The sequence below is a fragment of the Oncorhynchus tshawytscha genome, linkage group LG14 (genome assembly GCF_018296145.1).
Source record: "Oncorhynchus tshawytscha isolate Ot180627B linkage group LG14, Otsh_v2.0, whole genome shotgun sequence".
Taxonomy (NCBI): Eukaryota; Metazoa; Chordata; class Actinopteri; order Salmoniformes; family Salmonidae; genus Oncorhynchus; species Oncorhynchus tshawytscha.
Window position 1 is genome coordinate 55,591,595 of NC_056442.1, and position 24,692 is coordinate 55,616,286.

General features: G+C 44.7%; 1 protein-coding gene across 1 annotated transcript; it reads left to right on the forward strand.

Moving 5' to 3' along the window:
- The first annotated feature begins 246 nt into the window (after positions 1 to 246).
- Positions 247 to 24,382, forward strand: LOC112236579 (immunoglobulin superfamily member 10). The gene is made up of 9 exons (XM_042296578.1): positions 247 to 251; positions 1,667 to 1,796; positions 5,212 to 5,602; positions 6,310 to 7,080; positions 7,345 to 9,267; positions 13,976 to 15,688; positions 15,920 to 16,820; positions 20,937 to 21,303; positions 21,502 to 24,382. Exons 1-9 carry the CDS (start codon positions 247 to 249, stop codon positions 23,050 to 23,052), a joined length of 7,752 nt encoding a protein of 2,583 aa, XP_042152512.1. The 3' UTR covers positions 23,053 to 24,382.
- Positions 24,383 to 24,692: the final 310 nt, after the last annotated feature.

Consider the following 24,692-nt stretch of genomic DNA (forward strand, 5'->3'; position numbering starts at 1 on the left):
TCTCTCTCCCTCCGCTCTCTCTCTCTCCCTCCGCTCTCTCTCTGTTCTCTCTCCGCTCTCTTTTTCAATGTTTATTAAAAGGGCTTTATTGGCATGGGAAACATATGTTTACATAGTCAGAGCAAATGAAATAGATAATAAACTAAATTAAAATAAACATAACAAAAAAAACAGTAAACACTGAAAAAAGTTTCATAGGAATATAGACATTTCAAATGTGATTTTATGGCTGTGTACAGTGTTGTAATGATGTGTGAATAGTTATGGGTTGTATATACAAAGGTGTTTGTTCTTCACTGATTGCCCTTTTCTTGTGGCAACAGGTCACACATATTGCTGCTGTGATGGCACACTGTGGTATTTCACCCAATAGATATGGGAGTTTATCAAAATTGGGTTTGTTTTTGAATTCTTTGTGGATCTGTGTAATCTGAGGGAAATATGTGTCTCTATTATGGTCATACATTTGACAGGAGGTTAGGAAGTGCAGCTCAGTTTCCACCTCATTTTGTGGGCAGTGTGCACATAGCATGTCTCCTCTTCAGAGCCATGTCTGCCTACGGCGGCCTTTCTCAATAGCAAGGCTATGCTCTCTGAGTCTGTACATAGTCAAAGATTTCCTTAATTTTGGGGCAGTCACAGTGGTCAGGTATTCTGCCACTGTGTACTCTCTATTTAGGGCCAAATAACATTCCGCTTTGACCTGTTTTTTGATAAAATCTTTCCAATGTGTCAAGTAATTATCTTTTGTTTTCTCGTGATTTGGTTGGGTCTAATTGTGATGCTGTCCTGGGGCTCTGTTTGTGTTTGTGAACAGAGCCCCAGGACCAGCTTGCTTAGGGGACTCTCCTCCAGGTTCATCTCGCTGTAGGTGATGGCTTTGTTATGGAAGGTTTGGGAATCGCTTCCTTTTAGGTGGTTGTAGAATTTAACGTCCCTTTCCTGGATTTTGATCACTAGTGGGTTTCGCCAATTCTGCAGTGCATGCATTATTTGGTGTTTTACGTTGTACACTGAGGATATTTTAGCAGAATTCTGCATGCAGTCTCAATTTGGTGTTTGTCCCATTTTGTGAATTCTTGGTTGGTGAGCGGACTCCAGACCTCACAACCATAAAGGGCAATAGGTTCTATAACTGATTCAAATATTTTTAGCCAGATCCTAATTGGTATGTGGAAATTTATGTTCCTTTCGACAGTGTCTAGATTTATTTATTATAGATTTATTTGTGGTCCTGGACTTTTTTTGGAACACCATTTTTTTTTTGTCTTACTGAGATTTACTGTCAGAGCCCAGGTCTGTCAGAGCCCAGGTCTGTCAGGGCCCAGGTCTGTCAGGGCCCAGGTCTGTCAGGGCCCAGGTCTGTCAGGGCCCAGGTCTGGCAGAATCTGTGCAGAAGATCTGGGTGCTGCTGTAGGCTCTCCTTGGTTGAGGACCCGAAACACCAGATCATCAGCAAACAGTAGACATTTGAATTCAGATTCTAGTTGGGTGAGGCCGGATCTCTCTCTCCCCCTGATCTCTCTTTTTCTCTCTCTCAGTCTCTCAGTTTTCTCACCCTCTATGAATGCACATAACAGTATATTTTAGTTATATATTAGACCGTTGATGTAGCATTTTGAGAAATAATAAATTATTCACTGTTTTCTCACTTTTCTGTCTTCAGGTATAACAGTTTAACAGCATTGAGGGAGAATGATCTGTCTGGGTTGAAACACCTGGAGCTGCTGATGCTCCACAGCAACACCATTCACAGCATCGCTGACAGGGCCTTTCAAGACCTCAAGTCCTTACAGGTATAACCCATGACAGCACTGTCATAAAACACCTGTCGATATACAGGTAATAGAACCATGTGAGTACATGAGGGATACAAAGTATATTGAAAGCAGGTGCTTTCACACAGGTGTGGTTCCTAAGTTAATCAAGCAAATAACATCCCATCATGCTTAGGGTCATGTATTGAATGGGTCATTAATATTTTAGCAGGCTATTATTTTGGACGTTATTGTGGCATGTCTATGCCCCCATAAGATGACAATGCCCACATCCACAGGGCACAAGTGGTCACTGAATGGTTAGCTGAGCCTGAAAAACTATGTACAGTGCCTTCAGAAAGTATTTATACCCTTGAATTATTCCACATTCTGTTGTGTTTTCAAAGTTTATTAAATATATGTTTTTTCTCCCCCATCTGCACACAATTTCCCCAGAATGACAAAGGGGCCCCACAAGGGTGTGTGCTCTGCCCCCTCCTGTACTCTCTGTTTTTAGATATTTTTACTAATGTATTGAAAAATAAATACAGAAATGTCTCATTTACATAAGTATTCACAACCCTGAGTCAATACTTTATACAAGCACCTTTGGCAGCAATATCAGCTGTGTCTTTCTGGCTAAGTCTCTAAGAGATTTCCACACCTGGATTGTACAACATTTGCCCATTATTGTTAGTTCTGTCAAATTTGTTATTGGTCATTGCTAGACAATCCCTTTAAGGTCTTGCTATTGATTTTAAAGTAGATTTAAGTCAAAACTGTAACTCGGCCACTCAGGAACATTCACTGTCTTCTTGGTAAGCAACTCCTGTGTAGATTTGACCTTTTGTTTTAGGTTATTGTCCTGCTGAAAGGTGAATTAATCTCCCAGTGTCTGGTGGAAAGCAGACTGAACCAGGTTTTCTTCTAGGATTTTGCCTCTGCTTAGTTCCATTCTGTCTCTTTTTTTATCCTGAAAATCTCACCACTTAACAATTACAAGCATACCCATAAAATCAAATCACATTTTATTGGTTGCATAGACATATATTGCGGGTGTAGGGAAATGGTTGTGTTCCTAGCTTCAACAGTGCAGTAATATCTAACAATACGCAACTATACAAACAAATCTAAGACAGTGAAAGAATGGAGTTAAGAAATATAGATATATTAGGATGATCAATGTCGCAGTCCGATGTGGACTGGGGCGTGCTCCCTCTGTTGTCTCCTGAAGTCCACAATCAGTTCCTTCATTTTGTTGATGTTGAGGGTGAGGTTATTTTCCTATCACCATTCCGCCAGGGCCGTCACCTCCTCCCTGTAGGCTGTCTCGTCGTTGTTGGTAACCAGGCCTACCACTGTTGTGTCATCTGCAAACTTGATGATTGAGTTGGAGATGTGCATGGCTACGCAATCATGGGTGAACAGGGAGTACAGGAGGGGGCTAAGCATGCATCCTTGTGGGGCCCCTGTGTTGAGGATCACCATAGTGGAGGTGCTGTTTCCTACCTTCACCAACTGGAGGAAGCCCGTCAGGAAGTCCAGGACCCAGTTGCACCTACCACTATGCTTGAAAATATGGAAAGTGATACTCAGTAAAGTGTTGTATTGGATTATCCCCAAACTTTGCATTCAGGACAAAAAGTAAATTGCTTCACCACATTTTCTGCAGTATTACTTTAGTGCCTTGTTGCAAACAGGAAGCAGGTTTTGGAATATTTTTATTCTGTTCAGGTTTCCTTCTTGTCACTCTGTTAATTAGGTTAGAATGGTGGAATAACTACAATGTTGTTGATTCATCCTCAGTTTTCTATCACAGCCATTAAACTCTGTATCTGTTTCGAAGTCACCATTGACGTCATGGTGAAATCCCTGAGCAGTTTCCTTCCTCTCCAGCAACTGAGTTACGAAGGACGAGTGTATCTTTGTAGTGACTGGGTGTATTGATACACCATCCAAAATGTAATTTATAACTTCACCATGCTCAAAGGGATATTCAATGTCAGATTTGTTCAAATGTTTACCCATCTACTAATAGGTGCCCTTCTTGGCAAGGAATTGGAGAACCTCCCTGGTCTTTATGGTTGAATCTGTTTGAAATTCACTGCTCCACTGAGGGAGTTTACAGATAATTGTATGTGTGGGGGTACAGAGATGAGATAGCCATTAAAAACAAATCATGTTAAACACTATTTATTGTACACATAGTGATTCCATGCAACTTATTATTTGACTTGTTAATTATTCCTGAACGTATTTATGCTCGCCATAACAAAGGGATTGAATACTTATTGACTCAAGACATTTCAGCTTTTGAATTTGATTATTTTGTAACAATTTTGAAAAACATAATTCCACTTTGACATTATTTGGGGATTGTGTGTAGGCCAGCAAGATTTTTTTTAAATCAATTTTACATTCAGGCTGTAACAACAAAATGTGGAAAAAGTCCAGGGGTGTAAATACTTTCTGAATGCACTGTATACCATATGCCATGGCCGTCTCAGTCACCAGATCTCAACCCAATTGAACACTTATGGGAGATTCTGGAGAGGCGCCTGAGACTGCATTTTCCACCACCAACAACAAAGGATGGAATTATGATGTCACATCCCTCCAACAGAGTTCCAGACACTTGTAGAATCTATGCCAAGGTGTTCTGTTCTGGCTTGGTAGTGGTCCAACATCCTATTAACACACTTTCTATTGTTGTTTCTTTTATTACCCCTATATATAAACCACTTAGAAGACATTTTGTATCCAAAGCCACATAATTTTTGAAACAATTGGTGGTCCTGGGTATTGAACCCACTATCCTGGCATTGAAAAGCACCATGCTCTACCAAATGAGCTACAAAGGATCCTTTATGGTCCTAATACGTTGACTCATTTGATTCACATTTGCTCATATCCACATTGGCAAACATGACAATGATTTTGTTAAATGTATAACCTACTCCATTCATAACCTCATATCATTCTTTGACAGAGTAGACTTTTCCCCACCAAGCTAGTGGAGCCAAAGAACTGAGCATGCTAAGACATTAATAAATACAAGTTCTTCCTTCCAGTAACATCTTTCAAATCCACGTGTAATTCATCTTGGAAAATATATTTTCCAAGATGAATGTGTCTTTTGTCCGTGGTGTTCATATTTTATTCCAAAGAAGTTTGTAGGCCCTGAGGGTTAACTGAGGAAGGGGTTTATAAAAGACCTTGGACATGCATCACTTTACAACTGCTTTGAGTTACTCTTCTTTAAAAAACATTCACAACAGCTGACTTCTGGAAGTGCTCCCAGGCAGAATAACCTCACATCACCTCTGGCCCGGATGATTTTTACAACACTGTTTTTCCTAATGAAGCGCCTCAAACACGTTAGCCGTGGTAGACTCTCGCTCCAGGGATCTCTATGTATGACTATAACTTGTATTTTTCAATGATGTGCCTTCAGGTCCTGAAGATGAGCTATAACAGAGTGAAAGAGATCAACAAGGACACCTTCCAAGGCCTGGAGGGCCTGGTACGACTCCATATGGACCACAACCTCATCGAGTTCATCAACCCGGAGGCGTTCTACGGTCTCACCATGTTACAGCTGGTCCACCTGGAGGGCAACCTGCTCCAGCAGCTCCACCCGGATACCTTCATCACGTTGAGGCACAGCCAAGTGTTCAAGGTATCCTCCGTCAGGAACATCCACCTGTCTGACAACCTCCTCGCCAGCCTCCCCAAAGACGTCTTCACTGGCTGCTCTCAGCTGGAGAACATCTATCTCCATGGCAACCCGTGGTCCTGCGACTGTCGCATGGCTTGGTTCCCAGAGTGGGCTGAGATAAATTCAGGTAAGGTTACATTAGATTTCTGTCTGCAATGTTCTGAATGTTTGATTTAACTGAGTACGCCCTGTTGACAGTTACTGTACATTTAAAAAAATGTAAAAAAATTAAACCAGGCAAGCTCAGGGTGGCAGGTAGCAGAGTGGTTAGAGTGTTGGGTCAGTAACCAAAATGGTTGCTGGATTGACTCCCGGACCTGACAAGGTAAAACTCTGTCGTTCTTCTCCTGAACAAGGCAGTTAACACATTGTTAACCTGTTAGGCCATCATTGTCAATAGAACTTGTTCTTAACTGACTTGCCTAGTTAAATAAAGATCTGGTGGATTCTCTACATGAATTTATACTGTGAAAAAAATGTGTTTCTTCAGTAAATTGATGTTGCGTGGGACAGTTTCCAACAGGAAAACCTTCTCCAAAGAAGACAGATGCATCTTTATTGCTGGAAATACGTTTTTTTCTCACTTTTTTCAATATCAGCATCAAGTGGTACTTAAAATTACTAAAAGTTTTTATCAAAAATGTAATAAATAAGCAAATGTAGATGGATCTAAATCTAAATTTAGAAACTCGTGGATAATTTCTTAAAACCAACTTTGTGATTTAGAGCATTATCATAAACAACATTTGAAAGCATGGGAAATAGGGAACCAACCCCTTAATAAATCATGACTTAAAAACGACATATCGATTCAGTAATGACCTTGTTTTCCAGGTGTGCTGAAATGCAAGCGTGACAGGAAGTATGCCAGAGGTGAAGCCTGCCCCGTCTGTGAGACCCCTTCTCCCATTCGAGGCAGGAGCCTCATACAGCTTCCCCGTGACTCCTTCACCTGTACCAAACCCTGGATCCATCCCCATCTGAAGCAGAGGAACGTCAGCCTGGACGAGGGGGATTACACCCCTGTCTCCCCCCGGGACTTCATCGCTCCCATTGGATCCCTGCAGATGAACCTGACAGATCAGTTCCACAATGAAGCTAGCCTTACCTGCACAGTCCAGAGACCATCAGCCATGGAGAACCTGACTCTAACCCAGGTGGAGGAGGGGGAGAAGAACGTGACCATGCTCTCCACCACCATCTCTACATGGCTGGTTTGTAATATTGACTATGAGCACATCCAACAGCTCTGGCGCATCCTGGCTACGTACAGTGACGTTCCCATGAAGCTAGAGAGAGGGTTGATGCTCTCCAGGACCCCAGACATGATCTACAAGTACACCCAGATCAGACCAATGGAGGGACATGATGAAATCCACACAGATATCGAGGCTGATATTATAACTTCACCCGCGTGGTTGATGCAGGGAGAGGTTAACTTTCAGCTGGACCGTACCACGACCACATTCTCCACTCTGCACATTAAGTACAGGTCAGTGGTTAACCTGCGTGTGGAGAACAAGCTGTTGCAGAGGAAGGACCGTTACAGCTGGACCATCATCAAACGAGACAACCAGACTCAGACTGAGCACTCTGTCCTTATAGGTGGGTGTTGGGCAGAGATACAGCCCCCATACAATGCTTTTTGATGTTTGTTGAAAAGGGCTACATCAAAGCAATGTATGGTTAATACGTGTCTTGTTCATGACTGAGCACTCTGAGTCCTCATTGGTGGGTCCTACAATACACCATGTGTTGTGGATGAGCAGAAATGTGTCCATATGATGTATGTAGCATACTCTCAGAGCTACAATATAGCAATGTCCATTATAAAATCAATTTATTCAATGATTCTTGTTGTAATTACAGGTGGGGTGGTGGAGCTCAACTGCCAGACTTTGGGGGAGCCAAAGCCCTCTGTAGAGTGGATCTTATCGGACGGCAGTAAGGTGCGGGCACCCTACTCCAGTGAGGACCACAGGATAGTGATCACCGCTGATGGGAGGCTCACCCTGAGAGGAACAGACACCTCAGACACTGGCCTTTACCGCTGCATCGCCACTAACTACCTGGACGCAGACGTGCTCAGCTTCCGGGTCACCGTACTGTCTCCGGATGTGGAGGAGGAGGAGGTCAACGGGGTCAAGCTCTCACGGCCTCTGGGGCAGAGCCTGGTTCTAGACTGTGGGTCCACAGGCAGCCCTGATGCCTCGGTCCAGTGGATTCTACCTGACCACACAGTGCTGGATAAATCCTATGGGAACAGGAAGCTCTATAGGAACGGGACTCTAGGAATAAAAGATCTGACCTCCAGAGACCGGGGGTTTTACAGGTGTCTCAGTGCTAACTACCTGGGGGTGGACCTGCTGACTTCCCAGGTGACAGTCACTGGGGAGGGGTACAGGAAGGTGACAGTGGTGGATATAGAGGGGTCAGGGGTGGAAGCTGGGGTTGAGTTTGAGGTTGACGGGGGCATAGAAAAGAGGGAGGATTCCCACAGTGAGATCCCTTCCTCCAGCCCCTCTGACAGAACCATCAAGGAGTCCAGGACCATCACATCAGATAGGCCGTACCCCAGTCCCAGGTCCTCCTCTCAGGGCAGAGGATCAGGAGGCTCAGGGGGGAGGCGGAGGGGCCCAGCCAGCAGTAGACGCATATGGAGCAACAGGAGGGTCTTTGATCAAGCCTCCAGGAAAGTAGACCCCCAGAGATTTGCAGAGTTCATGAAGAAGGCTCAAGGTGGTTCAACAATGAAGACAGAGAGGGAGAAAGAAAAAGGAGTTTCTGAGACTGACATGTCTGCGGACGGGGATGCTGGATCTGGGGAGGGTCTGTCTCATGAAGATGGACTCGTTGTTTTACCTACCAGCGTCATGACAACCACAGATACTCCAGATGAAAGAAAGATGAGAGTAACTGCAAGCAGAGAGAACGTAAACAATCAGAATAATGTCATGGCAACCACCGACAACAGTGAAACCAGTTTCATGACAACCATGGAGATCCCAGATGACATTCGGACTAGTTTCACTGTAACAACAGAAAACACTGACAGAGTGACGACAGAATCATACAGCCGGTCAGACGCCACACCCATCGAGTCCACATTCACCCACGGACCAGACATCACAGGGAGTATCAGTGGAACTCAGAGTGAGGCAGTCACACCAAACATTCCCAGTATCAGTAGGTCTAGTGGAACTAGTGGGTCTAGTGGTGAGTCATACGCTCTGGAGAGGAACATGACGGTACCCCTGAGGCTACCCGTCACTCTCCGCCTCACCATGACCGACACCACAGACGAGACCCAGATCCTATTCTCCGGAGAAGCACCTGCAGAACCAGAGACCTCCACCGGGGCGGCGCGATCGCTTGTCGCCGACCCCAACGTCACCCCCATGATGGACAGTCCCAGGTCACCCCCCAGAGGGCCTGAGATCCACACAGCCACTGACCCAGACAGCCAGACCACCTTCACTGCAGTCACCACCACCGAGAGAGAGCAGGATGAGATCACCTTCCACACCACCCAGAGGATCAAGTCCCCCCGTCTGCCTGCAGGCTCCACCATCATCTCCCGCCAGCAGATCCACATCATCCCCCCTAAGAATGGCCGAGGAGGTGGAAGAGGAGGAGGAGGGGGCCGGAGGAGGAACCATCCTGGCAGGAGGAGGTTTATCAAGCCCAACCGAATCACAGACATCCAGTCCATCCTGAACAAACTCAAACAGCCCACCACGGTGAAGAAGCAAGGCAACAACACAGTACCCTACACTATGGAGCTGACCACAGGTACTTTATGTCATGTTGTTCAAATATGATATGTAGTTTCTACACTATGGATCTGATCACAGGTACGTTATCCCAAATGAGAAAAATGTAGTATATTACATATATGCTAAAGTACTCTTAAATATACAACAAATTTAAATAATATAATTCAAGTGCGAAATGTACTTTTCTGGTATATCTTAAATATCTATAAATATATACTGAACAAAAATATAAACGCAACATGCAACAATTTCAACGGTTTTACTGAGTTACAGTTCATATAAGGAAATCACTTAATTGAAATAAATAAATTAGGTCATAATCTATGGATTTCACATGACTGGGCAGTGGCCCAGCCATTGGTGCACCTGGGATGGCATAGGCCCACCCACTGAGGAATCAGCCAATCAGAATGAATTTTCCCCCACAAAAGGGCTTTATAACAGACAGAAATACTACTCCTCAGTTTCATGAGCTTGTCTGGGTGGCTGATCCCAGACAAAGGTGAAGAAGCTGGATGTGGAGGTCCTGGGCGGCAGTTGTGAGGCCGGTTGGGCATACTGCCAACTCTAAAATGACGTTAGAGGTGGCTTATGGTAGAGAAATTAACATTCAATTCTCTGGCAACAGCTCTGGTGGACATTCCTGCAGTCAGCATACCAATTGCACATTCCTTCAAAAATTGTGACATCTGTGGCATTGTGTAGTGTGACAAAACGGCACATTTTAGAGTGGCTGTTTATTGTCCCCAGCACAAAGTGCACCTGTGTAATGATCATGCTGTTTAATCAGCTTCTTGATATGCCATACCTGTCAGGTGGATGAATTATCTTTGCAAAGGAGAAAAGCTCAATAACAGGGATATAAACACATTTGTGCACAAAATCTGAGAGAAAAACTTTTTTTGTGCGTATGGAAAATTTCTGGGATCTTTTATTTCAGCTCATGAAACATGGGACCAACACTTTACATGTTGCGTTTATATTTTTGATCAGTATACTATCATCACACTTCAATACACTTATTAAAAGTGTACTTTAAATTAATTGTTTTTCAGTCTTTTAGTATACTATATGTTCACTATCGTTAAACTTAAACATACTTATTAAAACTGTACATTCATTTCAAACGCTTTAAAATTATTTTTGTATATTAATTTAAAATACATTTGGAGTTGTTTTTAAGTTTAAGCACAATATAATTTTTTTAATGAAACGCTTGTAAGTGATGAAACGTGCTATTAGTATACAGTGCCTATCAAAAACATTCATACTCTGTGTATTTCTTCACATTTTGTTGTGTTAAACAGCGTGATTAAAATTGATTTAATTGTAATTTGTTGCCAATAATGAACTCAAAATACTCTGTAATGTCAAAGTGTAAAATAAATAAAAATAAATAATAAGATTAATAAAATAGAATAAAAATACATATATATATATATATATATATAAAGATAACTAAATTATAGTCGTTGCATAAGTATTCAGCCCCTTTGTTGAGTTAAGAATACATTAGTTCAGGAGTAAAATGTGGCTTAACAAATTACACATGAACTCACTCTGTGTGAAATAATAAGGGTTCCACATAAAGAAAGGGCAGTGATTGGTTGATGGGTAACAATATCAAATCAGACATTGAATATCTCTTCACGGATGGTCATTTTAAAACTTCTTGACACACCCATCCCGTTAGCGCGATCATTTTCGTCAACCACCAATGAATTGCAGAGCGCCAAATTCAAATTAAATTACGAAAAATATTTAATTTTCATGAAATCATAAGTGCAATATAGCAAAACACAGTTTAGCTTGTTGTTAATCCACCTGGCATGTCAGATTTCAAAAAAGCTTTTTGGCGAAAGCATACCAAACGTTTATGTAAGGACATCTCTCTCAGCAGACAAAACATTACAAACAGCTAGCAGCAAAGTAGATTGGTCACGAAAGTGAGAAAAGCAATAAAATGAATTGCTTACCTTTGATGATCTTCGGATGTTTGCACTCACGAGACTCCCAGTTACACAATAAATCTTCCTTTTGCTCCATAAAGATTATTTCTATATCCAAAATACCTCCATTTGGTTGTCACGTTATGTTCAGAAATCCAAAGGCTCGAGTGGTCACGACGGGGCAGACGAAAATTCCAAATAGTATCCGTAAAGTTTGCAGAAACATGTCAAACGTTTTTTATAATCAATCCTCAGGTTGTTTTTACAATATGTAATCGATAATATTTCAACCGGACTGTAGCTTCTTCAATAGGAGCAAGAGAGAAAATGTCTGCTCCACTTAGTTGGCGCATAAAAAAACACTGCTGAAAAATGCTTGCAGGCACCCAGTAAACCAATGATGCGATGTAATCTTTCTCGCTAATCTTCAAAATAAAACCTTGATACTATATCTAAAGACTGTTCACACCATGTGAAGCCATAGGAAAATGAATCGGGTTTATATCCCTTTAAATGGAATGAAGGCATGCAATGGAACAGAGCGCTTTCAGGAAAAACCTTCACTCCGGGGGTGGATTTTCCTCAGGTTTTCGCCTGCAATATCAGTTCTGTTATACTCACAGACAATATTTTTTACAGTTTTGGAAACTTTACAGTGTTTTCTATCCTAATCTGACAATTATATGCATATTCTAGCTTCTGGGCCTGAGAAATAGGCAGTTTCATTTGGGTACGTTTTTCATCCAAACATCAAAATACTGCCCCCTACACTCAAGAGGTTAATAAATATGCTGTGGATTATGTATTAAACCACCCAGACACATCAAAGATATACAGTCATACTCCTGAAATGAGCTGGAATGAAACTTCTCAGGGATGTTACATTGAGGCCATTGGTGATTTTAAAACAGTTACATAGTTCAATGGCTGTGACGGTGAAATCAACAACACTATAGTGATTCCAAAATAATGACAGAAATTACAACGTGAAAAGAAGAGTACAAATGTACAAAATAAAAATAGTATTGTATGCAACAAGGCACTAAAGTAATACTGTAAAAACAGCTGCAAAGGAATACACTTTTTGGCCTAAATGCAAAGCCTTATGTTTGGGGCAAATTCAACACAACACATCACTGAGTAACTGCCGCCTTATTTCAAGCATGGTGGTGGCTGCATCATGGCATTGGTATGCTTGACAATCTGCAAATACTGGGGAGTTGTTCAGGATAAAAAGACACGGTTTGGAGCTAAGCACAGGCAGAATCCTAGAAGAGGACTTGCTTCAGTCTGCTTTCCAACACCTTTCAGCAGGACAATAACCTAAAACACAAGGCCAAATTTACACTGGAGTTGATTACCAAGAAGACAGTGAATCTACTTGAAAATATATGACAAGACTTGAAAATTGTTGTCTAGACATGATCCCCGACATCTTGACAGGACTGGAAGAACTATGAACAGGATAAAGGGTTAATATTGGGCAATCCATGTAATCACTGCCAAAAGTGTTTCTCTAATGTATTGACTCAGGGAGCTGAGTAGTTATGCAACAACTATATTTTAGTTATTTAATATCTATCAATATTTACAAAATGTAAAATAACATTTTGCATAGATTGTTGACAAAACATTTTTTTAAATGAAATCAATTTTAATCCCACTTTGTAACGATAACATTTTAAGAAATCCAATGGGTATGAAGAACTTTGCAAGGCACTGCAATAATGAGTTTTGAAATACTTTCTTAATTCCAGTTCAGAAGAGTGCAGAGAAAGTTGACAATGATAACGATTGTTTATTCCACATAAGGTAGCATGCACAGCTGAGGAAAATGCTTCCAGAGACTATACTTTTTCATATCTCAAGTAAATATACTTAAGTATACTTTTTTTAAAAAGTATATTTAACATAAATGTCCACAAGATATATTAAAGTATACTTTGCAAAATGTTTTGCATATTACCCAGCATCCTTTTCTGCAGCTGAAGTTTCCATTTATAATATGATATTGTTCTTTATATTTAGGTAATTCAAATGTTTTTGATGTTCATTTTCAATCTGAATAACTGAATAATGTTGTACTTTTAATTACACATTACACATTTTATTGAAATGTTAATTTTTTTTATTTTTTATTTTTTATTTATCACCATGTGAACAGCTAAAGTGTGAAATACCACTGGTGAAGTTATCAAAAGCGTAACTTGTAGTTTGCCGCTCCAGACACAACTGCTTTGTAAATAGCATTGGCTGAAAAGATGCCTTGGTAAATGAAAGTTACCTTTACATGGCTAATTACAATAACTAATGTGGTTAATGAGTAGAAGTCTATTTGTAAAATTGTACTTGAAATAAATGCACTCTCTTTGTAAAGAAAATACAGGAGATATAATTCAAATACAATTTTAGTACTTCTAATTCATGAGAAATATAAATTATATGAATATAAAATGGACTTAAGGGGTATTCAACGTATATTTCTTTTGCTCTTTATCTAATATACTAAGAAAAAAAGATTTACATAATTTTAAATGTATTTAATCAAATTAAATGCTAATGAAATACAAATAAAATTGACATTAAATGTATTTAAAATAATTTTTTATATACTTAAATATTGTTATACTTGTCATGTTGTTCAAATGTGTTATGTCGTTTCTTGTCTTTGATGTTGACATTAGCTTTGTTGGTGAGACTATTGAGCAGCCTAAAGATCATGATGATGATGATTATGATGATGATGATTCATTGTTATTATTGTTGCGATTTCAGACTGTGACTGTGATGAGGATGGGAAGAAGAAGACAAGCGGTCAGAGGGTCGTCACACCAAAAACATTGCCTAAATCATCGCCTAAAGTCCCTAGCTCCTCTCAAGGAAGAACAGAGAGGCCCATCTCCACAACACTGGACACTCCCACCACCACATACTCAACAGAAGCCCCCACCACCACCACCCAGCCCACCTCCACTGACTCTCAGTCCAGAGGTGAGGTATCCAGCGACGACATGACCTCCTCTGAAGCCCCAGAGTCTGACCCAACACACCATCCTATGACGAGCACAACAGATGAACCAACAACCTCCACCATCACAACCACAACTGCCTCCAAGGTCATCCGTGGTAAGATCAACTGGGACAGGCTGTTTGGGAACAGGGCGAGGCAGAAGGAGAAACTCAACGGGCTACGTAAACCAGCCAGGCCCTCCACCACCACAGAGGGTTCAACAACGGTCCAACCCACCACCACCGCAACTACAACTACAACCGCACTGCCCACCCAGCGGTCTCTGGCTGAACCTGTGACAGAGTCACCGTCTAGAGCAGGTAAACACAGAGAAACCCCAGAAAGCTCATCAGACGATGACTATGGAGATTCATCGCCTGACTCTGAGGCCTCTACCACATCCCAGCCTGGCACTAGCCGTGGAACTACAACCCCAGCCTGGCACTACAGTTACTCCAACACCACAGAGTCTTCCCCAGACACCCAGACTATCGCTACTCCACCCACAGAAAAACCTGCCCCAAGAGAAGACACAGATGAGGCCTCATCCTCTGGGTCTGAATCCGGAGGGTCAGGGGGGTACCTATCCCGTAGATTTGGGGGAAACCGGAGACCGAATGGAGGGTCAGGGGGCAGGAGGCCATTCAGGGGCAGGTGGACTTTCAGAAAAACCATAACAACTACCGAAGGGCCCAGCACCACCACGGAAACAACAGAAACCATCATTGAGACCACTGTGGAGACAACCACATATCCCACACGGACCGTCTCCGTCTCCAAGCCCCTGTACACGCCCTCCAGGGAATCAGAAAGGTCTGCAGTGACTGTGTCCACTGACTTGACCTCCGTGGGAGAAACCACCACAGACTCCGACTCATACGAAGATGAGAACTGGACAGACGAGCTGGAGTCCACCACTAACCGTCCACGAGCCTACACTTCCACCACCAGGCCCAGAATGACTTCCAACACACCTCATCCAGCCACCACCTCAAGGCCTTACATTACATCATCAACCCACGTTCAGACTAACACCGACCCCATCAGAGTGAACACTAACATTAGGCTCCCGTCAGGGAGAGACAGGCCTTACCAGATCACACAGAGACCCACGATCAGGAGAACCAGGCCAACGGTGTCCAGTAAACGGACCAGACCAAGCCCAGACAAGACCCTGACTTTTGACACACTGACTGTTCTGGAAGCAGAGCAAGGGCACACCAATGGCCCCTACAGCAGCAAGGACATAGACAATGCCATCTCCAACGCCTATACCCACATCACTGGCTATGATACGACAACCGCTAGCATTGTGGGCTTTGAGCCATCTACCAAGGACATGCTCACCAAGCCCAGGATTGTGGGAGGCAACGCGGCAAGCTTCACTGTCCTGTCCAACTCAGATGCCTTCCTGCCCTGTGAAGCCGTGGGCAGCCCTGAACCCACCATCAGTTGGAAACGCTTCTCTTCAAGCACGGGTAAAAGGGTATATTTAGCATGTTATAAAATTAACTTTGGAATGAAGTTGTACTGAAGTTATACTGTATTTACATATTCTCTCTCACTCCCTCTATCTTGCTCTCTTTCTCCCCCTCTCTATACTCTTACTCTCACTCTCTTTCTCCCCCTCTCTAATATTCTCTCTCTCTCTTTCTCCCCCTCTCCAATACTCTCTCTCTCTCGCACTCTCATTCATCCCTTCCTTTCAGGAAGCACAATGACCATCAAGGGCAAGATGGGCAAGTTTGAGGTGTTCCAGAACGGCACTCTGTCCATCCAGAACGCCAACATCAAAGACCGTGGCCAGTACCTCTGCCTGGCCGAGAACGATCAGGGGTCGGACAAGCTCCTGGTCACCCTGTCTGTAGTGGCCTACCCCTCACGCATCCTGGAGCCCAAGGTACGGGAGATCAAGTCCCACTCTGGGAAGACAGTCGAGATGAAGTGCAAGGTGGAGGGCCGCCCCACCCCTCTGGTCTCCTGGATCCTGGCCAACCGCACCCAAGTCAGGGGCCACAACTCGGACCCCAGAGTGTCAGTGACCCCAGACGGTACTCTGCTCATCAAGCAGGTGTCTGTGTATGACCGGGGCCACTACAAGTGCATCGCCAGTAACCCAGCAGGAGCCGACACTGCCACTGTCAGACTGCAGGTGGTGGCAGCACCTCCTGGTATCCTGGAGGCCAAACGACAGCAGGTCCAGGCTGGTGTGGGTCAGAGCCTGTGGTTACCCTGTACCGCTCAGGGCAGCCCCCAGCCCACCGTACACTGGGTCCTCTATGATGGGATGGCGGTGCTGCCCATGAAGACCTCTGTGGACCCCAGGGTGTCTGTGTTCGCTAACGGGACGCTCCACCTGACCGATACGGCCGCCACGGACAGTGGGAAGTACGAGTGCATTGTCACCAGCTCTACAGGGTCGGAGCGCAGGGTGGTGACGCTGACGGTGGAGAAGAAGGAGATGGCTCCTGAGATTGTTGAGGCGTCACACCTCAGGACGGTGCTGTCGTATGGTGACCAGCTCAGGCTGAACTGCTCGGCCACCGGGGACCCCAAACCCAGGATAATCTGGAGACTACCCTCTAAGGCTGTGGTGGACCAGTGGCACAGGTAATGAGGACATGATCTGTAATATATACGTAATCACACAGTCTATTCAGGGACATACACGCCAGCAGATCAACATACACACACACAAAGGTATCCAGGTTCTCTGTGCTACAACACAGCTGTTTATACACACCAAAAGAGACATCATTATAACTTCTCCCCAAATGATTTAGTTATGTTTCCAGTGCAGAGAGCTAAAACTGTGGTTCTCCCAGAGACAAGAATTGTGCCTCTTCAGTACAAGTTTAAGTTAGTCCATCCATGCATTGAGCACCTAAGTTTGAAAATGTACAGAAACATGGATTGAAAACAGAGACTTCAAAAAATAAGCCAGGAGCCTCCTGAGTGGCGCAGTGGTCTAAGACACTGCGTAGCAGTAAGCTGCACCAATAGAGATTCTGGGTTTGAGTCCAGGCTCTGTAGCAGCCCGCCGCGGCCAGGAGACCCATGGTGGCAGCGTACAATTGGCCCAGCGCCGTCTGGGATAGGGCAGGGTTTGGCTGGCAGGGATTGTCCTATCGCACACTAGCGACTCCTGTGGCGGGCCGGGTACGGTGTTTCCTCCAACACATTGGTGCGGCTTAGTTGGATCATATTTCGGAGGACACACGGCTCTTTACCTTCGCCTCTCCTGAGTCTGTATGGGAGTTGCAGTGATGAGATAAGACTGTACCTGCCAATTGGATACCACGAAATTGGGGAGAAAAAGGGGTATAAAAAAATAATAAACAAAAGTTTAAAAAATGTAAATAAGCCAGTCTCGGAATCTGACCTGCCAGGCTGAACACATCATGCAGATACATGTAAAGACTTGCTCTGTTATTTGTATAGTCAGAAATACAAAGTATGTGGACACCTGCTCGTCGAACATCTCATTCCAAAATCATGGGCGTTCATAAGGAGTTGGTCCCCCCTTTGCTGCCTTAACAGTCTCCACTCTTCTGGGAAGGCTTTCAACTGGATGTTGGAAAATTGCCGCGGGGACTTGCTGCCATTGGTGAGGTCGGGCACTGATGTTGGGCGATTAGGCCTGGCTCACGGTCGGTGTTCCAATTCATCACAATGGTGTTCAATGGGGTTGAGGTCAGAGCTCTGTGTAGGGCAGTCAAGTTCTTCCACACCGATCTCTACAAACCATTTCTGTATGGACCTCGCTTTCTGCACGGGGGGCATTTTCATGCTGAAACAGGAAAGGGCCTTCCCCAAACTGTTTCCACAAAGTTGGAAGCACAAAATCGTCCAGAATGTAATGGTATGCTGTAGCACTAAGATTTCCTTTCAGTGGAACTAAGGGGCCAAACCCAGACTTTGCATCCGCCAAACCCAGATTAGTCCTTTGGACTGCCAGATGGTGAAGCGTAATTCATCACTACAGATACGCGTTTCCACTGCTCCATAGTCCAATGGCAGCAAGCTTTACACCATTCCAGCCGATGCTTGGCATTGAGCATGGTGATCTTAGGCTTGGAAACCTAATTCATGAAGATCCCACTGAACAGTTATTGTGCTGACATTGTATCCAGAGGCAGTTTGGAACTCGGAAGAGAGTGTTGCAACCGAGGGTACAGACAATTTTTACAGGCTACACGCTTCAGCACGTGGCGGTCCCATTCTGTGAGCTTCTGTGGCCTACCACTTTGCAGGCTGAGCCGTTGTTGCTCCTAGACGTTTCCACATCACAATAACAGCACATACAGTTGACCCAGGGGGCAGCTCTAGCAGGGCAGAAATGTGTTCGGCAGCATCTGATCTAAAGCTACATGTTAATGTAATATCTCTCCTTGGACAAAAGGTACAGACTGTAGTGTTCAAATGAACCCATAACACGTCATCTTATCACATGCTGTAGCATGCTGTTAAAACCCAATGAATTCAACCCAGAATAAATTACCTTATTAAGCCTCTCAATCTTTTCTCCATTAGCAGTTGTTCTTAGCTGGGGGAAAAAACTGAGACCAGAATAACTGAGGGGGGTATTTGCCAGAATAACAAGCCAATATGACGGATTTTAGACTGGATATCGACACGAACAAGTTTTATATTATTTGAGCAAGGACTAAAAAGATGAACATGAGAGTACCAGAAGAACATTGGCTTCCTGGTTGAGACATTTATCTTGCTCCTAATAATGTAGCTGACATTCTGTTATGTATCCTCTCTGCATGCAATCACTGAAAAAAAAGAACTTGTCCGTATTTTGGAAGTCTATTTGGAACAGAGACTTATGTAAGCACACATTGGCAAAAAAACCCACTTCCTTTGTGAATGTCGAAGAATGTAGTGCCTAATGGTTTGATTCACTGTTCAGTTCAGCAAATCATTATTCCCCCCTATATCATTAACTTCATTATGCAGATAATGACACTTAGTGGAATGTTTTTCCCTCTGTTTCTTGTCCGATTTAAACTGTTATGAGGCTGGCGAGGCAGCCCTGACGTGTTTTTTATTAGTCTTTTATTTTTTTCTGCAACTGCTGTAGGATTCGGAAGAAGCCATTATTGTGAGTCATTGTCAATGGCCTTGATAAAAGACAGAGCTGATCTGCTGTAACCCCTCCTGGCCCTGCCAGGTGAAATAGGATGATCTGCTCTAAGCCCGCCTAGCCCTGCCAGGTGAAATAGAGTGATCTGCTCTAAGCCCGCCTAGCCCTGCCGGGTGAAATAGGATGATCTGCTGTAAGCCCGCCTAGCCCTGCCAGGTAAAATAGGATGATCTGCTCTAAGCCCGCCTAGCCCTGCCAGGTGAAATAGAGTGATCTGCTCTAAGCCCGCCTAGCCCTGCCAGGTGAAATAGAGTGATCTGCTGTAACCCCTCCTGGCCCTGCCAGGTAAAATAGGATGATCTGCTGTAAGCCCGCCTAGCCCTGCCAGGTGCAATAGAGTGATCTGCTCTAAGCCCGCCTAGCCCTGCCAGGTGAAATAGAGTGATCTGCTGTAAGCCAGCCTGGCCCTGCCAGGGTAAATAGGACGATCTGCTGTAACCCGCCTAGCCCTGCCAGGTGAAATAGAGTGATCTGCTCTAAGCCCGCCTAGCCCTGCCAGGTGAAATAGAGTGATCTGCTGTAAGCCCGCCTAGCCCTGCCAGGTGAAAGTAGAGTGATCTGCTGTAAGCCCGCCTAGCCCTGCCAGGTGAAATATAGAGTGATCTGCTCTAAGCCTGTCTGGCCCTGCCAGGTGAAATAGAGTGATCTGCTCTAAGCCAGCCTGGCCCTGCCGGGTGAAATAGAGGGATCTGCTCTAAGCCCGTCTGGCCCTGCCAGGTGAAATAGAGTGATCTGCTCTAAGCCAGCCTGGCCCTGCCAGGTGAAATAGAGTGATCTGCTCTAAGCCCGTCTGGCCCTGCCAGGTGCAATAGAGTGATCGGCTGTAAGCCCGTCTGGCCCCTGTAAGAATGACACATTCCATGTATGTTTTATGGAGATTTATGGAAATACCAAGCAGGAGGACATTTACTGTAAGCTCCACAAGGATGAAAAATCATTAGATTTTGTTGATGTGATGACATGACTGCTGCTGTTTAAAACAGAATATTTCCCCCAGTTAATGACCTAGTATACTTCTGTATGTTGTTGTAAAATCAATAGGAAGTAATATCATATAAAGCAACATTCTTTCTCTACTCAACTCTTTTTAATTTGTTGTCATCTACAAATGATGACTCACTGAATCTTCGTTTGGGTATTGGTTAGCCTACAATTAGGGTGTGGAAATTTTAAGATTATTTTGCTCTTCACTCCTCCCGACCGGTCACGTTGTACAGTGCCATATTTTCCTAAAGGAAACCCTAAGTGTTTCGTTTTTCTTGGAATAGAAACACAATAATATTAATCAAATTAATGAAGCTACATTTCTTAAAATCAATCCCATATACTATGTTCTTGCAAAAAAAGGTTTTAAATTCTCTAATACAGCCAATTTTTTAAAACAGTCAAATGCTTCTCAAAGATGGCTTCTGGGGGTCAAACTAGAACTAACTAGCATTAATGGCAAAAATGGCTGACACTTAAATAACGTGCCATAGAATTCTGCGGCAGCCCAGCAAGCTGTGCCGCAGTACGAAGTACCTTTTAAAGAAAGAACCAATGTACCTAATTATTTTTCGCATCTCTTTATCCAGGATGGGAAACAGGATCCAGGTCCTGGACAACGGTACCCTGGTCATAGAATCTGTGAGTGACAAGGACGCTGGGGACTACCTGTGTGTTGCGCGCAGCAAGGTGGGAGACGACCTCCAGCTCATGAAGGTCACTGTGTCCATGAAGCCAGCCAAGATCGAGCCCAAGACATACAGCAAGAAGCAGGTCCCCTACGGCAACGACCTGAAGGTGGACTGCAAAGCGTCTGGAGCCCCGGAGCCAGAGATCTCCTGGGGTCTACCAGACGGCACCGTGGTCAACAGCGCCCTGCAGGCAGACAGCAGCAGTGGAGGGGGACGCGCACGTCGATACATCCTGTTTGATAATGGCACGCTTTATCTCAACCAGGTGTGAAATCTACCTGAACACTAATTAGTTAATGCATTGGCTTGCTAGGAGTAATGGGCTGTATTCAATGTTGCTAACTCAATGTTGCTAATTCAATGTTGCTAACTCAACGTTGCTAACTCAACGTTGCTAGATGTATTTCTTCTCTGTCTTTGTAGTCCTCCGACTCTGAACTGCTGGTACTGTGTCTGTCTACAGGTGGGCATGGCGGAAGAGGGAGACTACACGTGCTATGCCGAGAACCAGCTGGGCAAGGACGAGATGCACGTCCACATCACCGTGGTGACGGCAGCGCCACGGATACGGACGCCCAGCCGGACCTACGCCCAAGTGAAGCCTGGAGGTGACATCCGCTTCGACTGCGAGGCCACGGGCGAGCCCAAGCCCAAAATCCTGTGGATGCTCCCTACCAACGACATGATCGCAGCCTCCAACGAACGCTATCTGATGCACGTCAACGGGTCTCTCGATATCCGGGACGTTAAGCTTAGGGATGCTGGTGAGTATGTGTGCATGGCTCGCAACACCGCCGGGGATGACAGCAAGGTTTACAAGCTGGATATTGACGGAAACCCTCCGGTGATCAATGGCTACTACCAGAACAGGACCGTGGTGAAAGACACGGCTGCTAAGTACTCCAGGAAGTTCATAGACTGCAAGGCCGCTGGAGACCCACCTCCGAAGATCACCTGGATCATGCCGGATAACATCTTCCTGAATGCTCCGTATTTCGGCAGCAGAATTATTGTCCACCACAACGGAACGCTGGAATTCCGGAACGTCCGTCCGACGGACATGGCGGAGTTCATCTGCATGGCAAGGAACGACGGAGGGGAGGCGGTGATGGTGGTACAGCTGGAGGTCACTGACATGCTCCAACGGCCCATCTTCAAGAACCCCTTCAATGAGAAGGTGGTGACCCGCATGGGCAAGACCACGGTGCTGAACTGTTCTGCAGATGGTCACCCCACACCAGAGATCATCTGGCTGCTGCCTAATGGGACTCGCTTCACTGGCAGCCCCGACCGGGGCTCGCGCCAACACCTAGGCAACGACGGAACCTTCGTCATCTACAACCCCACGAAGGAGGATGCTGGGAAGTACCGCTGTGCCGCTAAGAACTCCGTGGGCTACATTGAGAAACTGATAGTTCTGGAGGTGGGCCAGAAACCTTTAATCCTCACCAGGCCCAGAGGGATCATACGCAGTGTGTCTGGGGACCCTCTGTTCCTCCACTGCCTGGCTGATGGCAGCCCCAGACCCAGCATCTACTGGACCATCCCTGGAGGCCACACCCTGGTCAGGCCTCAGGTCCATGGACGCCACCAGCTGATGGAGAATGGGACCTTGGTTGTCAGGGACACCACCCTCCACGACCGGGGAAACTACGTGTGTCGGGCCGGGAACGACGCTGGCGAGGCGGTTCTCACAGTGCAGGTCATCATCATCGCCTACCCTCCCCGCATCACCGCGGGACCCCCTCCCACCGTGAGGTCGGTGGCGGGGGCGCCCATCCAACTCAACTGTGCCGCCATCGGGATCCCAAAGCCAGAGATTACCTGGGAGCTTCCTGACCGCTCTGTGCTCTCCACGGCAGGGAAAGGGCGGCCCACGGGCAGCGAGCTGCTCCACCCACAGGGCACGCTGATCATCCAGAGACCCACCACAGCAGATTCTGGCACCTACAAGTGCCTGGCCAAAAACCACCTGGGCACGGACTCACGGGTCACGTATATGCGTGTGCTGTGAGGACCAGCACTGACTAAAGGGGAATATGAACCCCTGGACTATAAACTCTAAACAGACACAGAAACTTTACAGAGTGTCCTATAATGTACAATGTCAGGACAGACTGTTTTCCACATGTGGACTTGTGAGGAGCGGGGTTTGTGGAATAGTTTGACCACGGTACAGCTCACATCAATCAGCCAAGAGCAGAACCGGATTATTGAGAGGAGGAGGAGGAGGAGGGAAAGGAGGAGGGAACAGAGGAGGGAACTAGAAGAAAGGGAAACTGTACAGAAAAAGATCTGTTATTTTCCAAAAAAGACGGACTAGCTGTTATTCTTATTGTAACATAGTCAGAGGTCTGGAAACTCACCACTGGTTCTCTTTTGTTTTTGTTTTTTAAAGGGTCTAGAGACTGGGTCTGACAGTGAGGCTAGATGTTTTTAAAGGGTCTAGAGACTGGGTCTGACAGTGAGGCTAAGTGTTTTTAAAGGGTCTAGAGACTGGGTCTGACAGTGAGGCTAAGTGTTTTTAAAGGGTCTAGAGACTGGGTCTGACAGTGAGGCTCGATGTTTTTAAAGGGTCTAGAGACTGGGTCTGACAGTGAGGCTAAGTGTTTTTAAAGGGTCTAGAGACTGGGTCTGACAGTGAGGCTAAAAGTTTTTAAAGGGTCTAGAGACTGGGTCTGACAGTGAGGCTAGATGTTTTTAAAGGGTCTAGAGACTGGGTCTGACAGTGAGGCTACATGTTGACAGTTCTGACCCAACACTATACTGTTACAACCTATGGAGAGAGAGGAAGACAGAGAAACTCACTCACTACGTTCCCTCTGGACACCGCCTCAATGTCTCTTTTTTGGTTGTTTAGTGACTGATTTGCTGCAATAACAGAGAGAGATAAACATAACTATTATGAGAATGTTTCTACCTATTCTGACTTTACTGCTTGTTTATATACAGGCAGTATATTTTTATGGACTGCCAAATATATATTTCTCATATACATTTTACACTGGATTATCATACAGGTTTTCATAATACATTTCTCACATTTGCAAATGTGGATCTTTTTGAATGAGCTTTGTTAGTTTGTCATGTTAATCCCTATCTCCTCTGTTATGATTTAATGGGCATTAATACCAACTTTTATGGGTGTGAAATTATAATTTACACAGTATTCAGTGGCATTATACGAACTGTTTCTCAACGTAAATACAATTATTATGCATTATTGGTTTCATGTAATAATATATTTATGCCGTTTGTAGCTAATAACGACTTTGTGGAAATGAATTGGTGCTTAGAGGTGTAAATGAACCCGGGAGATGAAATTAAACCAAAGATGGAACGTGTTTCTTGTCCTGTATGTTGTCCTGTTTCGTCCAATGTGAAGCTAATTGAGCTAACTGAAGCAACGTGGTTGACTTGTTTTGAGTTGTGATCAAAGGGGTCAATTTTGAGCAGTTTCTAAGAATATAGCTCCCAGAGGTCCACGTAGTTGGAATAGGGTCTTCAGCCAGGCCACTATGAGGTTGGAGGCTATGGGTTTTGTCCCAAAGCAGTTTTTGTTGCTCACTGTTCGGAGGTAATTAGGAGGGAGGGGTCATTAGGAAAGCACCTCTGTTCCCTGTAGAGGAGGGGGGGAACAGCACCTCTGTTCTC

Coding starts and splice junctions, on each gene's coding strand:
- LOC112236579 (XM_042296578.1), top strand. Junction 7,081..7,344: donor TGAGCACTCTGTCCTTATAG/GTGGGTGTTGGG, acceptor TTGTAATTACAG/GTGGGGTGGTGGAGCTCAAC. Junction 15,689..15,919: donor ACGCTTCTCTTCAAGCACGG/GTAAAAGGGTAT, acceptor CCTTCCTTTCAG/GAAGCACAATGACCATCAAG.